The sequence below is a fragment of the Rhopalosiphum padi genome, chromosome 3 (genome assembly GCF_020882245.1).
Source record: "Rhopalosiphum padi isolate XX-2018 chromosome 3, ASM2088224v1, whole genome shotgun sequence".
Taxonomy (NCBI): Eukaryota; Metazoa; Arthropoda; class Insecta; order Hemiptera; family Aphididae; genus Rhopalosiphum; species Rhopalosiphum padi.
In genome coordinates this window covers 74,670,715-74,691,119 of record NC_083599.1, presented here as the reverse complement: position 1 = coordinate 74,691,119, position 20,405 = coordinate 74,670,715, and the positions used below count along the sequence as shown (strand labels likewise).

The window sequence follows — 20,405 nt, the reverse complement described above, 5'->3', positions numbered from 1 at the left end:
GGTCTCTAATTATAATATTATTAATATTTATTATATAGGAGGAATCTTGTAGGCGCCAACGATTGGTCGGTCGGCGTCGCTCCTCCTCCAGACAGACACCATGGTTACCGCCACTGCTACGAGACGTCGACACTACCACCACTACCGCCTACAACCATGTAACAGCGCAACTACCATGTTGTGACCATGTACCATTAATTGTATACCTTCTCCGGCAGCAGCAGGTTGCTGTGGTTGTGTATACTAATTATTATTATTATTATTATTATTACTATTATTATTACGCGCTCGTGCACGGTGCTTGCTCGCGCAGTAGTGCAGTATAGCGGCAGCAACGGCGGCGATAGTGTGTGCGTATCTCGCTCGTGGCGTACAGTGATTTTGTGATAATACATCGCGTTATGTTATATTATTTTCATTATACGTTCGTATTATAACTATATTGTTATTTATTCATAACTTGAATAAAACAGTTTGTACACGCACGAGTTAATTGATTTTACGTAAGTCCGATTTTAATTTAAAAAAAAATTCTCATCGATCATCTTAGTTTCGGCCGGCCGAAAGCGCCGAAGAGAAAAACTTGTAATTATCTCTTCGCAGTTTGCGTCTCTCGATACCTTTAATATATTGAATACGAATAAAAATATCAAAAACAGTTTTTGTATACAATCGCGTGCGTTATTTGTGTCGGTGTCGTGCCCGCCATAAATGTCATCGGCACCGTCCGGGTCCACACCATCAGCACCGTCAACGCGATGATTGCTTCGGAGACCCGTAACCATTGCGCCGCCGTAGTCATGGATTTGAGCACGCGGGCCAGTTCCGGCGGTGGAGGCGATTCCAACGACGGCGGCAATCACGGTCGCCGGCGCAGCGGCGGCGGTAGACCGGCCAAGTCGGTGTTTTCCATCAGGAGTTTGGTAGGCGAGGACACCGTTCGCGGCCGTTGCGACCGGGACGTCGATGGCAGCGGCGATGAAGATGACAGAGACGATCATGGTTAGTGTATATACCTATTTCAATATTCAATTGATATAATGATATATCTGTGATGTATACATCTACCTTTATATTGTATATTATGTGATGTTCACGTACGCTGTCAACTGTTGGTATATATATATATATATATATATATATATATATATATATATATATATATGTATAATATTATAGTTGGCATAATAGTGGAAATACCAAATGACACCTATACGTATAAAACTGCATTCATTGACCAATTTATCCTGACTAAGAGTATGCAAGTGATTTTTTATTCTTCATTATTTTGTATCAATTAAACTACCTATATAGATTTCCTCATACAATATGTATCTGCGTCATTTCACATCATTTCGTTGAATGTTTTTTTGCATACCTATATAAACCATTGCCATCCAAAATCCCGTAACTTATTCGCTTCGAAATTAATGGCGTTTACGTATTTTACATAGAGTATTAGCTATAAGGGGTGTATAAATTATAAGTTTAATATCATAGGTTACAAATGCAACAGTATAATGACACCTGTGTTAGTGTGTGTGTGTATACTGTATGCCTGTGTGAATAAATTCGATAAATATATAATGCAGTTTGTAGGTACATTATATTATAATTAATGCGTGTATCGATTAACTGAATAATCTGGTGGTATATTCTTTAATTATGTAAGAAAAAAATTCGCATAAATAATGGTCATATCTCTTGTATATATATATAAAACGTAAGTAGTGATATGGCAGCAACAGCAATTTCTGCTGCTGCTACGACGATAAGGGCACGAGAGATTGATCGAGAAGGCTAATAAAATAAACCTATAAAAAAAAAAATATATTGAAAACCTCCAAAAAATGTGTTAACAACATCTGCAGACGTTGTATATTGACAACAAAAATAAAATGTGTGCGCACGTGGTTGATTCAGTTTGTTAGTGAAACCTATATAAAATATTGAGGTATAATTGTATAAATCATTGTTATATGTTATTATGCTTCTTTATTTATAATTTTTTTTATCTTGATCGATTTAGAAAAAAAAATTAAAAAAATTGAAGGTTAATTTTTACTAAATAAAAATTTCAAACAAAATAATAACCTATTATACCTAAGTCCTATCTATTAAAATTGTATTATTAACAAAATAAGTGAAAATTATTAAATTTTTTTTGTTATACGGTTAACTGTTTATAATATGCATATGTATCTTGGTTATTCTGTATAGTTTTTATGTGCTATGAATCTATAAAGGTTCTGTATGTATAGGCGACTAGTATCTCTGCATAGTGCATATAATCTATGATGGTAAATTGGTAACTATACGTGGTTTATGCAATGTGTGTTTGAATTCAATAAATTTGTAATATTTTAATTAAACTTTAAAGAGTATAAACATATATCATTACATCAATATAGCTAATAATAATATCGGTATAATTGTTGTTACGTGATTCAACCGATAGATTTTCGTTGTTGTAATTTATTAGTATTGTATGAAATGCTTATTTTAAAATAAAACATAATTTACTTTAGAATTAATTTTATTTCATTTCAAACATGTACATAGTTAGGACGAGCCCGTCGATACCGCTATAATTATAGAGACTGTTCTTATCTTACTCCCTTGCTCGTTACAGTATATTATAATATGTGTCCGACGAGCGACGACGTCTTGAGTCGCGCTAACCTATGGACGACAATAATCGTTGAACGCAGATTAGATTCGTTTTAAAATAAACTACAATAATGTTTATTATAATTATTTTTGTATAACAAAAAAAATCGATTTTTGTCGATATGTTTATTAATTATTATAATACAACCATGAACCATAGGTCTTTAATACAATTTCTATAATTTCTGGTATTGTTATCATTTTCTAGAACTCTGTTTCCAAATTGTAAGTGTCCTCGATTATACTTCGTTTTTCCTGGTATAAAGATTCGTCAATAAATACTATTAATCCAGGACCTGCCATTTTATATTTTTTGCAAAATGTATCAACAGCCAAATCTCGTCATAAATTAAACCAGTATACCACCAATCACCATATGGATACTACAACTGGCACAAGTACTTGTTTGTCTAGCTGGAATAAAATAACTTCAATATCAAATAAATTCAACTATTTTGGTTAGCGAAGGATTATGTACTGTAATATTTGACAAAATATAAAATGAGAAAAATTATTGTCAGCGCGCAATGATCGATAATTTGGCAGCTTTTTTAATACATCGTTATTAGTCGTTATTAAATATTATATTTTTCCATCTAAATCTCGTTTTTCCCTTTCTTGTTATTGTTTTATTTCTATTTCCTCTGCAAACAACGTCTTCTTTAGTGTTTGTACATCTCATGTTACTTATTTCAAATGGGGAATAATTCTTAAATTTTCAAATAATTTGTTCATTTCTTATAATATTTCTGTACAAAAGAGTAAAAACCCATTATGTAAAACACGTTACAAAGAAAACTGAAAATGTAAATAGAAAAAAAAAATACGTAACAATGAGTGAGCAACTGCAGATAATATTGTGATAGTATAATTTTTGAATTTTGGTATATTTTTGTAATTGTTTTGATCAATGATTAAATTGTACCAAAGCTTATTCATCGTAATTATACCGATAATAAATAATAATCATATCATGCTATACGCCTATACCCCTAAATATATTTTTAAAAACAAGTTTTAGTCGAACACCACTGCCATCTAATAGCAATGAATAATGATCATAAAAAAAATCTTAAATTATAAATAGGTATATAAGAAAGATTATTGTTTCAGAGCGTTTTTATGCATAATATATAGACCCGTATCTATCCATGATTAGGGGTTTATTACAATAAAATAAGGATTCGTATTCATATACATTAAAATATTATCAAATTTTATAGTAATCATTGATGTTAAAGCGAATTTCACAACAACCCCTAAGTACTTGCATTCACGTTGGTTTTTATCCGTTATGAAACTACATCCACCATCACTCGGTTAAACAGACTTTCTGCTATACCAACTGATTTTATGAGCGTGTGCTTTATTAGTACTGCGGGGAACGACACATTTGATGTGAAACATTTAATAATAGGTATTGTATATTAATGTATGTTTGTATTTATATTACATGCAGTTAACAGATAGTTGTAGTCAAGTTAGTTATAAATTATCATATAAATATATTTAATAAATAAATAAATATTAAATAGATGATTTATTATATAATAGGAATGTTGTAAATTATAACAAATACACAATTATAATATTGTGAAAGTTAACTATTTATTATAGTGCTGTATTCTTTAGTACGTACTCTGCTTTATTTATTAGAAAAAGAAGACTTAAACGCTTGCATTTGTACGCACTACGCGATACAATAATATAAATAATATAATAATACAATACTCGATTTAAAAATAATTACATGTATATTGAATATATTTCACATTGTAACTGCAAACGCGGAATGGTATCTCTCGGGATTTTTGTGTGTTAGAAAATTGTGTCAAGATAAAAAGGTAAGTTTACCAAAAGCTGTGTGTCAATAAACGGAAATCGAGAAATTTGACCTTTATAGTATTTTATATATTACATAAATTTAACATAAAAATTAAAGTTGTTTTGTCATATTTATAATTATAATATATTATATTAATATTTATAATTATTAGCTAATAAAAATTTAAATTTAAAAAAAATTACATTTTGAGCAAAAATTCAAATAAAACTATTTTTAAAATTAACTTTTCTTCTGGACTTAACTCGTATACGTCTCTTTTATTTTATAAACAATTGGTATACAAATCGTTGACCGTTGACTACGAATGCAGTGCAGGTTTATCCCAAGATAATTCATTGTGAAAAAGAAAATAAAAGTCCCGTTTACAATGGTAAACTTATAACAAAATTGTATAAATATGAATTTATTTTCTAAAATATTAAAATCTTATGCAAATTAGTAGTTATAGTATCTACTTTTATTTTTTTTTAAATTTGAATTATATGTAAAATAAAATGGTAATTAGGTTTCTATTACTTACATATCATGGGTAAATATCTGGTAGTAATTTTGTTTGTTCGCTTTTTTGTTTTGCGAAATTATTAATACTTTTTGATTTTTTAATAAATGTACCATCATATTGATCAATCTTTTCCGATAATTAGCATTTCCCGTTTATTGGTACCTACTACCTACAGTGGTGTCATTTGGGGGGGGGAGGGCAACTTGGGAATTGGCCCTAGTCTAACATTTACATCAACCTTAAGTCGGCACATTTAAAAATTATAAGAAGTCTTATTTTTAACTACTAAAGGCTATTGTTATAAATCATAATATTGAATATTGATATTTTATATGTAAAGATTTATCGTTAATTTTTTTGTTGTATTTTTTAAAGAAGTAAGATGTTTAGTATTTACATTATGTGACTGTAAATACTACTAACTACTCGAAATCTGCAGTATTAAAAGGTACCTATTACCTATTTATTATTTATTTACACATCATTCAATTATTCTATTCTTTCCTAATTCTAATAAATATTTGACAAAATTGTTTGTATTTAATACTTCAAAATCCTGTGTGTGACGTTCATATACCTAAAAATTTACCCCCCCCCCCCCTCACCAACTATGGCATTATTCTATGTGAAGTGCGTGGAAAAAATGTTGAGTCGGCAAATCAGTTAGTAGTTGCTCTAGTCAAACAAAAACTGAAATGACGCCACTGACTACCTACCTATTAAATTTGTTTTCAAATACGAGGAAACTTTGATTTTCAAAAACATAATTTGTTTATTTAATTCATCACTTTGTCTTAAGCAAAATCCATTATAGCTGCTCAGCCAATTTTAATCTACCACCTAATTTTTAGCTAAAATGTGATTATTCAAATTTTAAAAAGAATTTTTATTTTGTCTTGTGATTTTCATTTTTAATATTAAGGAGATGTAAATGTTGAAATGTAAGTTCGAAGTTTCATTCTGATAGCTATAATTTCTGTGTATTCTAGTTAGAACATCCGTTTTTAACCAGTGGCGTAATTATGGTAGGAAAGAATGATTTATGGCCGTAAATCATTTTTAATTATTTCGTTCCATAAATTCTAGTTAGTTAAGGAATAAGGATATCTACAAAATTTTCAAAACAGAAATGTATTAAACTGATGATCTATATAAAAAAAAAACAATTATTTAGATTACGTATATACATACAAAGTATATTAAAGTATAATATAGCTTTAGTGTACTTCCATTGACGTAATTATAGGTCATTCGATTTGGTGGAAACTTAAGTCTTGTTTAACATTATTTCTTACTGAATGAATTTCTTTTTTTGCTCATTTAAATTTTATAAGTGATGAATTGAATCAAATAGACAATATAATTACATATTCAATAAATTAAAATAATATCATTGGTGAGTATTAATAATCAATGTTAATTTATATAGGTACTAGGTACTTACTTTACCTATTGTTTTCTATGTATGTTTCATACTTAACAATTTATGGGTAATATCAATGTTTTTTTTTTAATTTAGAACATTATTCAGTCATTTAGTTATTTCAAATATTCCATCTATAGGCTATAATTCAATTAAATAGCCCTTCTAGTTACAACAACGTTATTCCTTCTATTATTTAGTAATGTATTTAGGTATTCTGTTTTTTGTAATTTTTAAGAATACCTGCGTATTAATACATTGGCGACAATGGGGGGGGACTAAAGTAAGATTAAGGGGTCTTTCTCATAAATCAAGTCTCCATCAAGTACTAAATAAGTATATTATTATTGTTATTTTGTTCCTATAATTTTGAAACAAAACCCAATATAAATTATTGAAAACAAATACCTATTTAAAATTATATTTTTCCGTTACTGTATTTTTGATATAGATATAGGTAAACAATTTTTTTTTAAATGTCAAATAAGTCATAGAATTGGAGGACCATTTGAATAACTTAGGGAATTTTAGGAAGTCATCAAAATCAAATAAAAATTGATGAAAACTTCGCCAAAAAAAAAAAATAAATGTTGCTATTGGGTGACACCCTGGCTGAAGTGTAGCTAGAGCTCAATCTAGGGAGGGGGGCTAGATTGTTGTACACTATAAAATATCGTGAGGAATTAGGCTATAACCGTCATTAAAACATCACCAATAAAAAATTCCAAGGGGGGCATACACGCATGGACTCCCCCTCTGCTACGCTACTGCACCTTGGTCTATATTATAGGTATATTATATATTCGAAGTAGAGTATTTATGAAGTATGGACATAAATAAAATATAATGCCGTTTGCCCGTTTAAATATATATGTATATAAATTATAGCTGCGTCAGCGTTGATAGTACTTAATATGTTATTGTGCTCAAATGTGTTCACAGATCAACGTCTGTGTCAATTTTGTGAAAAAAACAATTTTTCCGCATTTGCTAATTTGTACATAAAACTATACAAGAAATACATTGGTGTTTAAACTGCGTAAAAAAAAATATTACAGTACTAATATCCCAGTCCACTTATTTTTTACATCGGTTTGGACGAACGATTTTCTTAATAGTTCGTAATATTATTATTTCTAATCTTGTTTTCGATTTGTCATTTCCTTGAGCACTAATAACCGTATAGTAATACTTTCTTACTATAAATACTTTATAAACAAATAAATTTACCCTAAAATAAATGTTTTCTGGGAAAAAATTTACAAAACTACAAGACTTACTGTGTATCATTACTTATTTTCTAATACTATCATTCTTTATAATAAAATGAATGGGTTGCCCTTTCTACTTTTTGTTACTGGTAAAATGCTTTTTGTTGTGTTTTTGAAATAACTATACAGGTAAACTTCCTCATTTGTTTTTGTTCAGTATTCTCCATTTTCAACAATAGAGCCATAGATACGGTGGAGTACTTTTTCAAAGATCATTAGCTTCTCCATAATATCAGTAATATCACCTTTTGTTACCGACCACGTTTTGCATCCGTAAGATTTTTCATATATACAATTAAGCTTTGAACACAAATTAAATCGATCCATTATAGCCTATACAATGAGGAGCTACACACTTAAAACCTACTATGCAGCAAAACCAATTCTGCTTTTTTTCTTAATAAAATTTTATTTTTTATTTTATTTATTAAAAATCGTTCTTTTTATTATTAATTTTTAAGTGAATTATTATTTTTTTGTTGACGCATCTAAGTTTCTGATTTATTAAACTTCAGCAGTTGAAGATTAGTACATTACGAAGTTATGATGTATCCACATATTGTGTTATCTTACTGCAGTGAAAATTAGTAGTCTGAAACGGACGTCCCGGACCGCAACATGTGGCATTTACAATATTAAAAATAATGTGATTTGTTGTATACTAATTATTAAGTACCTTATTTTTATATTATATATTTACGAACAAGACTAAAATTTCAATCATTAATGATTTATTATTAGTTGCTTATTACTTATTTCCATGGTCAATAAAAAGCTGCTTGTCCCCTGCTGTTTGTTCTCATATATCGATACATATGGTATGCGCTATTAATTTTAGCCTGTTATGTATATACATATACCTATTATAGCCCTATAGTGAAATTTGAAAATTTCAAATTATTCTTTTGGAGTTAGTATAACACTAAAATAATATAATAACAATTATGTTGAACTTTGTTGTCTAATCACAGAACATAAAAGAAAATTTTAAACACCTGCAGTGGTGCTGAACGTAAATACGAGTTTTCATTAAATGCGATTTAAAACACAATGTGTAGATAGACTATCTACATTTTTTTAATTTTTTATCGATACCATATTATTTGCAACCTAACTACGGTTGCCATTTTGCTCCGTGTAAATTCACTATGTATCCTGTATCCAAATGTGTTGCTAATAGCCATAAAATATAACATACGAATATAGTGTAATAACTGTTAGTATATATTAGCACACTTAATACTAAACTATATACATAACACACAATAATACGAGTACATTAATATACGTATTAAGTACATTAAAACCGGTGTATATATTTTTATGTGAGTATAATGAGACACCGACACGATTTCGTGTACGTACGGAATAAAATCACCAAAATATTCGAAGGTATTGTATACCTATATCGACTGTTCTTCGCCACTACATATATATATATAATATATAATATGACGACGATGACGTTATGACCAGAGCGACGTCGGTCGGCAGACCAATAATGCTCGTGCGAGCGTTTGTTATCTTAATTACTATTACACGTATATATCGTGTATATGTGTGCGTTCATTGTATATGTATATATTATATTATAAATTATACGACAGTCTCGCCTTTGTGGTCGTCGTGGTGGCGGACGCCTAGTAATCTGGGGTGGTCGACCGCCGCCGAATTCCATCGCGGTGACGACTATAAATTCACTAATAACTATAATAAAACAACAATAATAACATTCATAACAATATATTATTATTATAAATTTATTATTTGTTATTATTATAGCTATCGTAAAATACGATACACATAGGCTGCTTCGACAGCAAGACAATCGCTAGTCAACAGTTATATTGTAGGTACCTACTGTACGATTTGTACGTATTTTATACGTGAGGTGCATATTATAAAAAGTGCTTGGACGGTTTAATGATGAACACAACAATTAATCCAGGTCTGGGGCATATAATTAACCTATCCATCGATTGTTATAGGACATTTTTTGACTACTGTAGAATTTTGAAGGGCTGAAGTTTGGAAATTAATTATTAACGGTATATTTATATACTTAGGTACAGTGTTTTAACGGCGTTAACGCTAAAAAGTAAGAGGTACCATTAAATATTTCAGTTGGATCTTGGATGATTTTAACATATGTTTTCGGGCAATGAAAGAGAGTGCCAAAATACACATTTCCATACAAATTTCAATTTTTTAACCCTTTCAGTACGCGCGTGCGCAGTACAACTTATATTTTTTTTAAATACTTTCTTTATAAATTGTTATTTTAGCTATTTAAAAATATTAGAAATATATAGTCCCAATTTATTTATAATCATTTGAGGTTATTAGATTTGTACAAAATCACTAAAATTTATAAATAATTTTGTTGTTAAAATTTAATTTAATTTAAAATTTTTATAAAATAAATATTAACTTAGTAATATAGGCTGATAAATCGTCTTCGCTAAGAATCGCTTTTTGTATACAATGATTTATTACAGTGTACCTACTTACTTCTTGATTTGTATTCATTTGACACCTAATGTAGATCAAAGCAGTTTCCTACTTTCCCCTTTTTTATTTTGCATATTTTGTTTCATGTAACATTTAGCATAAATGTAAAATATTACATATTTTAACTATAAACACGAAAAATGCATGTTTTAAACGAAATTAGTGTTAGAGACTAGAAACCGCGTTGTATTTTAAATTGATATTAGCTTTTAACAAATTGATATTATAACGTTTCATATTATACTTCTTATTTCATTTTCATAAAATCAGTGATGTTGTCTTTGACGAAAACAAATTTAAAATTTTATGAATTTAGGTATTTTCTAAGATTTATTTTAATATGAAGCCAAATAATGATTAAGATTAAATAAACAGTAACTTAATTTAATCTGTTATGAAATTATAAGATACTTTTCTTTCAAATTATTAGTAAAGCCATTGTATATAAGTATATTTTATTATATTTTTATTGCATATTTTAAGAAAATAAAATGCACATTTTACTATTTTCGTATAAATCTTAATTTATAACTTTTAAATAATAATATAGATAGTATATAGTCGAACGTTTTAGAACGAAGAATTAGAACAGCAAGTCAAATAAATTGCTAGGAACTTTACTTAAAAATTTAAAAAAAATGTATGGTTTTTGAAATGTAGTTGAAGATGTGTTTGAAGATCTTAAAAACGTTAAACATGGTAAGGACCTTTTAGATCATCAAAATATCAATGCAATCCAAATATATGTATATATTATTATATCTATATAATCGTTATAATCTCACTGGTAGACTACCGCGACGTCTACGTAATACCGGATGCCGGGTCACGATAATCCAGAACTATCATTTATAACAACTTTATAAGTCCCTTTTAAAATTCCTGTTGCTCTAATTCCTATATATATATTTATTGGTAAATAAGTAAAGTAGAGTATAACTGTCATTCTTGCAATAATCGGCGGTCGGTACATTTACATTTTTACATTAATAATTATTATTATTTTCACATGTCGGACAAAAGCGACATTCGTATACCGTCGTCCATATATACCGAAAACGTATAATAATAATAATATTATGTACAACAAAGATGACGACGACTAACGTTTGGGGCGTGCGGTCGCGAACCTAATAGCACACACACGACATATCATTATAATATATATTATATACATATAAAGGTATTACAAGCAGACGCGTACGACGAATATAATAATTATATATCACACTCGGAGAGAAAAAAAAACATTAGGTATATTATATACGTATAATAGTATTGTTAATATGTATAGTAATACCCGAACACATGCGATAGAGAGAGACTGAGACAGCGACTGCAGTCGAGTACGCTACGGACGACGACAACGACGACGGCGACGACCCGAAAAAAATGTAATCTATTAACGCGCGCGCGTTCGTGTGTCTGCCAGTTTGTGTATAGGTAATCTCACTAATGTCCGTACGTGTAATTCGACGACGAGGACGACCCCGAAAAATATAAATTAATGTATGTTTTAATGCGTGTAATGATGTTAACGCATATAAGACGACCCGGGCAATTAATCGATACGAATGTGATACGTATACAGTCGCGTCGCTTATACGTATATGGTACAGTACGGTATAATAATATAATATGTAGCGTGTATACTTGTTGTACTGCTATCACTACTACTACTTCTACTACTACTACTACTACTACTCCTAATAATAATAATAATAATAATAATAAATACTAATACTGCTTACTACTACTACTACTACTACTACTACACGTATTATTATTATTATATTAATATTATTATAGTAAAATGCTCTCGGCGGCGAAACCAGTTTATCCATTACCACGGTGTATACGCACGTACACACGCGTGTTGCCCGTACTACAACTCCGGCGGCGACAATCTTGGACGTCGCGTACGATAAAAAACTTTTAAAAAAAACTGGTCGCACCGTCGCCGCCGCCGCCGCCCTTATCAGTCTACGAATGCTGCTATTACTTACGAGCCGGTCGCCGGTCGCCGGACGCCGACGATACCGAAAAGCCCATGTCACGCGTTGTAATATAATTATTGTGCTCCTCGGAAACGATAACGGTGAAAAAAAAACGAACACCCTATAATGATATGACACAAGACGAACTACAGTCGTCGGAAGTGTTTTTACCACGAAAACGTTTACAGTTAACTTGGCACAACGGCAGCGGCGGCGTTTTTCCATTTTAAATAATTATTGACATAACGCCGATTTTAAAATTTAGTAAATAATAATAATAATAATAATAATTGTAAATAACATTGAATACGGAGAACCACTGGTTTTAGTTGTTCGCGTAGCCGCCGCCGTCGCGCCAAGTTATTTGCCATCGACAAGAGAATAGTTTTGCGAATACAGTTTTTTTATAATAACCAAATTATTGGAAATGAAAGGAAGTGTTCAACGATTAGTCATACATTAGCCATTATTATTATCAAGTATCAACTGTGGCACTGAATACGCGATTTATATTCCGGTCGACACCAACAGTTGACTATGAGTAGGTAATTGTAGGCTCTCTATGGGTAAAATCAACCCGGGGTCAAAACATTTTTTTTCAAAATTCAAACTTAACTTCATACAAAAGATCGGAAAGAGGCTTAATTCAATAAAAGTGATGACATGTACTAAATTAAAATAAATTTTGGCTTTCTTTCTTTCAAAAAAAAAAAATGATAATAACAATAATATAAAATATTATGATTCATGAAGACAAAACAATATGGTTGTTATTTAATAATTTTTATAAAAATAATGTACTATCCTATGTGGTTTTTAACGTGGGCATCGGCAGCGGACGTCATCGTCGTTTCGAAGTCGAAATGTAAAATGAACAGACTTTTTCTCTTTTGTTTTTCTGTACATGTTACAACTTTTATATAAAACAATAATATATTTTTAACCGAACCTTTGTGCAACACAGTTGCGCCGAGTTGGAAATAAAATTTATTAACTTTTCTAACTTCAACGATTCCCGATAAATAAAATGAATAGAACATTTTATTTTTAAAAATCAGGTCAAATCATGTTCTGAGTACGCTATTATTAGTCTTTCAGACTAAACTAATCTCGGACTAGCCCAAATCTCAATACTTGGAAAGACACCACAAAATTAGTATATTGGCATTCTTCGTTCAGTTCAGAATCTGTATTAAAATTAAGCTATTCAACTGGCGCATTTTTAAACAGCGCGATACCTCCGTTTTTATTATCAAAAATTACACGTTAATACTTAATGCATATTGCATATATTTTATTTTGTAAAGTTGTATTTAATTAAATTCACAATCTCAACCGTACACTTGGGCATAATAAATATACTACTGTATAAATTATTCATGGTATACTACTATATAAAATTACTAATTGATAAACACATTTTTTTAATAAACAGAATTAATTAAATTAAAAACTCCATAAATACATAAATGCAATAGTTTTGATTTAAAAATTAACGGCACTCCGTAGTCCGTTCATAGTGTCAAGGGATCATTGGATCAAATTTACGTATGTCATCACTGATCAAAATATTTTTCTCTTGCAGTGGATTAATGTATATTTTGTTAGTTATTACTTATTAGTATGTAACATTATATTTTTAATAGCTATATTAGGAACTAGTAACTAGTATGAAACTAGCCTAAACAATTGTGAAACCACCGGGGGTAATCGGATGGTACTTGGGCGGTTTAGCCCCCTCAAAAAAACGAGTAAAAATACTTGTTACTACAATCTCTAAGATCTCAAAGCGTTTATTTTTTAGTTTTTGTTAAAAGTTTTGAATAATATACATTATCATGCGATTTTCATTCAACGAGTGTATAATTTCCCACGATGGTTCATGGTTCATTAATCGCTTCATAACATTATACCTCTACCACTGTACTATATTATATTCGGGGGTGCGCAGCCCCAGCGGGCCACTTTATCCAGTAATATACTATACCCCCACCTCTGCAGACTTCTTGTACCTAGATATATCAAATCAGCGTATGCCGAAACCAGAATTCTGTTTGTACTCTGACCAGACGGGTAATAACCAGTAATCGTCGTATACCTGCCGATAAACAAAGCGTGGTGTAATATTGTGTCGAGGCTGTCGTACGCGGTGCAATAGCTAGCGTGTACACAGCCGCAGCGTGTCGTTGGACACGATTATAATATTGTTTATCAACACGAGACGACACGACTGCAGCAGCCAGCCGCGCTGACGGTCGGCGGAGATCCGACGATCCCATCGAAATCGAATAGCAAACGAACCGGATCGCTAGCGACGACGAAATGCCTGGAAGTGTGTGTATACGTGTATATTGTACACACACACACACACACACACAATATATACCCACTGTAATACATAATATTATCCGCGTGTATTCCCATCGGCGGCGGAGGCGGAAGTAATTACCACTCGCCCGTCCGGCCCAGCGAGTCGGCGCGGTGCGCCCGCGCGCTGTACACTAACCAACTTTAACGGGCCACCGGGCGGACGGAAAACCCGCGGCACGGTTCATTAGGGAAAAACCCGTGCGCGCGCGTGTGCGACAAGCGCGCAGCCGCCGTCGTTTCACGGAGCTGCATTGTATACACGTATATACGAATATATTTTAATAACAATCTACTGCGTTGTTATACTGTATATGTATACATAGACAACGTGCAACTACATAGCCGGCGCGCCGAGCCGATGAACCGCGGCGGACTCTGCTGTGCACCGGTTTAATAATAAATATACACCGTCGCGTCGTGGTGTGCGTGCGTTTGGTGTGTAAACCGGGCGGGCGGTCGCGCGCGCGCGCGCCAAGCGTAAAATATGTAATTATTGTCGTTCGGCGCAACACACGCACACGGGCGCGCGATACACGCCGCCGCCGACTGACTGACTGAGTGACGCTACTCATTTCCTATATTTAATAATATAATTTCGTCGCACACCTGCCGCCGCCGCCGCCGCAGGGTTTGCGCTCCGTCGCTCGTCGCGCCGCGTTTTTTTTTCACCATTTTATTGTTATTATCGTACACAGACGTCGTCGGCGCTCGGTGCGCGCAGGAAATCCTCGTTACGCCGCCGATCAGTGTTGTTGTTATTATTAGATTCGTCGATACACACAACGCGGCGACGTCGTTACGCCTATTAATAATAGCGCACGACAATAATATCGTAGGTATTACGTACAACTCTGGAACTCCGCCGAAGCCCCGTTTCTGTTCGTTTCTTCGGCACCATATTGATGATAAAATCGACAGATTGGAAATAATAATATATTTATAATATGTTATCAACCGATCAATTACGGTGTGCCCCCGTGTCAAGCGCAACTAGACCTCTAAAACTGTTGATAGTTTAACAATTGACGGTATTTCACTAAAATAATAACAGTTAGGTATAAAAAACAAGAGGTGCCAAATTTAAACTCGAGGGTGCTAAAGACGTTTTTTTCACCCTCTAGTTGCGTTTTCGTCACTGGTTAAGCTTTCTTCGTGCGTCGAGTGTAATCCGCAATGACATGAAATATTTTATTATGTACACGAACAGGATGTAGGGCTTGATGGAGCTATGCTTGTTGTGAATACGGGGAAAGTTGTGATATGTTTAGAGTTTATGTACAAATTTACTTATCAAGCTAATAAAAAATTATATTTACCACCCTCTTTCGATCATTTGAAAGTCATTATAGACTGTAGATAAATCAATGTCGTTTTACGGAATGTCTGTGATTTGAACTTTAATGTATATGATACGGAGTATTGACATAGGCGGAAATCCATTGAAAAAGTTGGGGGCTACAATTTTTCTCATAAACCAAAGCTACAATACTGTATTGTTCCACGTAAATATTTTGTTGACCAGAATTAAAGGTGTACATTTTGAACTTGAATAAATTCTAATACATGTTTTTACAATTTTATCTACGAAATTACATCATGTTTTTTATACTAATGTTACAATTTAATCATGTCATAATAAGAAAATAAGATATAAAGGCTTCAGCCTCTCTAAATAAGTTTACTAAGTTTCGCTTATCGACGGACGGCATAGTTTTGGCCACGGATTGTCGTCGAGTGTGATTAGTGTGAAAATGTACCGTAGATACTATTTATCGAATTAAAATATCTTTTTATTGAACTGAACGAATCCGTACTTTTTTCGTAATTGAAAAATATTTAAATATACAATAACGATGTAACAAAAATACCACCACGTTCTACATGCTATACCCAAGTCCAAACTAAAACGTATAAAAGCGTTTAATCAATGGTTATAGTCCTGGTATTTCTGATTGTAATAATAAAAGTAATAAAACACAAATTTGATGTACTCGTAGATAAAAATATGAATCGCCATGTCTTGCCAAACCATCAAACACAATGACTTCACTCAAAATCCAATGAATGTTTCAGTGCTCCTATCGGTTCAGGCGCATTATCGCGCGGCGTTTAACTATATATACATATTCGGGAATCACGACCTGTCCTATACCCGTCCGCTCTGGCCCACAGTACAGGTCAAACAGAGGGTCAGATATACATAATATTATTATTATGTATATACGAGAACTTGTCGTGGTACGCCCGCATGCAATACTCACACATTACACACACGTAATAACGATAATAAGAGTGACGTGTTTTTCTTCCGCGCCGGGCGTTGTCCGTCTTAACCGCGGCCTGCGCACGGATCGTGTCCGCGCGAGACGCCCAAAAAATAAAAATCGTACATCTCCGCTAAACATTAATAATCGTGCGGCGGCGGCGTCGGTCGTGCTGCGGCCGTCGGTCGTACCGTATAATATACGCACCACGCGCACTTATGATATTATTATAATCCCGGCGCGATGTCGACCCGAGGCAGCGACCGATTGCGGTTATTCCTACGGGCTATAATATTATATTAATATACGCAGATATATAGTTAGGTGTAGGTGCGCACTAGAACGGACCGTCGCCCCTAATGGCCGTGTCGTGGACTACGTGTTTTCCGACCAAAAACAAACACTCTCGACCGCAGCGACACCGTCTTGGCGAACGATTTCCATTTAAGCTGCGCCGTTAAACACACACGCGCGCTGGCATAGGTACCGATCACGGGTTATAGGTGTCATTATCGCGGTCGCCGTCCCATAGAGCCGTCGTTATTATAATAACGATCTCGTGTTTCTCGTTTCTTCTCGTCATCGGAAATCAGAAAAACAAATATACACACGATAATAATGACCGCGCGATCACGACGCCATGCACACCACAATGATATGATATTATGTACCCGGTAAATTATAAACCGGAGGTCTCTAGCTCGCGTTATCGGATGTAATGATATATTATAATATCATTGTTGCGTACGGGCACACAGCACATTGTACGTTCCGAAGTCTCGTAGTAAATAATAATGAACACGTTCGGGCACCACGATGCGCCGCGTACACCTCCCGACGAATTAGTGGTCCGCGATCGTGTGTGTAATAATCGACGTCGACGAGTGTCATTGTTTTCTCTGTATCGTGTATGGCGTATATTATTATTATTAAGCTAATAACCACCCGACGACGACGGACGGAGAGATAGTCAGTCAGTCAGACGCAGAGAGAGAGAGAGAGAGAAAGAGAGTGAGAAGGAGAAGATTGGAGGAAAAAAATGGGATTGTGTGCCCGTGACGTGTTATGGTCTGCGGGACGTCGAGGTGGTATCCTCGTGTGTTGGAGACGCACGTGCGGTGTGTGCGGTGTAATCGTCGCTGTGGTTTGGAAATCTGTCGCCGACGACAAGACAGTTTGCACCCATTATAACAATGTATACGCCTATTATAATATTATTATTGTAAAATATTATTGACGACAAGCGGCCCCGTACATATCATTATTTTGAGATGTATACGCCTCCGATTATGTACAATATGATATTATTTAGTATAAGCAACGACCGACTTAATTTCTGTACCTTTACGTCAAGCCCGGATTAAGAATTATTTTGAGACCTCAATACGAAATAAAATAAAATTGTCTATAATTGTATTTTTTATTTCATAAAACATAAAATATAACACGTATAAATATTAGATTAAAATTTGTTCTATCTTTCTCCAAAGCTAATTACTGTACCATATCATATAAGTTCCTCATTAGATTGGCAATAATATTAAACCGCAAGAAAAAAATTGTAAAAGTATCAAGTGTTCTATTTTCAAAATCTAAATTTTTTTTTTTTAAATAAGTATTTTTATGTATATTATTTAGAACTACAAGTATTTGGTATTTTCTGTTACACGTAGCAATATTTAAAAGTAATAATTATAACATTATGAAATATGAATGTATGATGTAATATTAGAGATTCGAAAAAATCTCAAGCTTTGTAGACCAAGGGTCATCATCTCCCTTTAATCCGGGCTTGCTGTTTTCGTGTGTAATATATTTAGTGTGACCAAACGGTCCAAACGTCTCACATTGAAGGATTCGCGTCTCACTTTTATTAAAATCCCACATTCACGAAAATTGCAAATATTAATTTTTTTTATGATTAGAACAAAATTGTATTATCTATGGTCCAGGGTTTTAGTCACGATGTAGAAAACTTTTTCTCTACATCAATATCTTCTTTTTACCGCAATTTTACTTTTTAGTTATAAGTATTATAACATTGATACCATAGAAGTATATTGACCACTATAATTATTTAATCATCAATAATATTATCATGGTATAGAAATATCATCACGGTAGTCATTACTCATTACGGTATTTCACACATCACGCCATGATTTTATTTTATATTTTTTAATTTTATTATTATTATTTTATCATAAATAGACAAATAGTCTACACTCTACAAATATGTAACTCCTCTTTTGTTAATATCTACATGTTTGATGTAATGATGTTATAATATTATATGATGTACAACATTAATAGATTCTTACTTATATATTTGACAAAAAATTAACGCAGTATTCAAATTTTATAAAAACAATACTACTTATTCATATTATATTAAATAATATTAAAGTAAAATTAATTTAATCATAATAATTTAATAATTGAAAATAGGTACGATAGATCACAATATTTTTAAAAAAGTATTTACGATTGGACAGGAAAATCATAACCGTAATTAATATGTTGTATACCTACGTAAAATAAAACTATGTGTTCTATAAATCTGCGTATTTGATGATCGAGGTTAGGTTAGGTATCTTTCGTATATATACAGAAAGAATACAGATAAGTTTTTTTTCAGTCAATTACTTTATTAGTGTTTTTACTTATTATTTTGTTCCACTTAGGTACTAACAACGTAACTAAATAATGACAGTAAGATTCGTCTGCCATGCCATAATAATAATAATATTATACTATGCGCAAGATAGACATGTTTATTTACCAACGATAACTGTATACACATGGGTCTTGTCGAGTAGTAGCTTTTTCCCCACATTACGTCCCAATAATAGTATTACCCTATCATATTATTTGTCGATACGACGATATCGATCGTTGACGTGGACTCGTTCTGTATGGGTTTATGATGATAATAATGATGATACATATTATATTATACAAACGACTTATTATAGTGTAACAATAACGTACGGTGGTGAACCAAAATAAAAATGTATATAATATTATAATAATAATTAGATTGGAGGTTAGGTCGGTCGCGGTTGGATGCGAAATAAAATAAAACACGTAGATAAATACAAACGACAGCGACGACGATTGCTGGCAATAATAACCAATTACCGTCGTAGCTGTTACGACGGCGATAATAATAATCGTCGCGGTTTTCCGCCGCCGCGTTCGTCATTACGATGATAATAATAATCCGGAAAACCGAAAAAACCAACAAGACCACCACCGCCGCCGCCTTCGCCCGCCCGCCACATCGCGAAGAACGGCCCCGTCGACCGGTGCGGTAAACGGCGATGACGAGGAGCTCGTGCTGTGTATCGCCGCCGCACCGCCGCCGCCACCTAGCGCGAACGCAAACAAACACGACTAATTGCGGCTTAAAAGGGGCACACCACCGCCGCCACCACCACTACTGCCGCCGTCGTCTGTATTATAATAATAACAATAATACAATGCCCCGGGGTACGTGGATATTATAATATTTATTATTATATATCATAATGGGTGTGTGTGTGTGTGCA

General features: G+C 32.9%; 1 protein-coding gene across 1 annotated transcript in view; it reads left to right on the top strand.

Annotated features, from left to right (window-relative positions):
• Positions 1-224: 224 nt before the first annotated feature.
• Positions 225-20,405, top strand: part of LOC132926378 (paired box protein Pax-6-like) — a 69,401-nt gene continuing 49,220 nt past the window's right edge. The window contains exon 1 of the mRNA XM_060990730.1: positions 225-1,002. Within this exon, the coding sequence (XP_060846713.1) occupies positions 759-1,002 (244 nt within the window). The 5' untranslated portion in view covers positions 225-758. The remainder of the gene's footprint in view (positions 1,003-20,405) is intronic.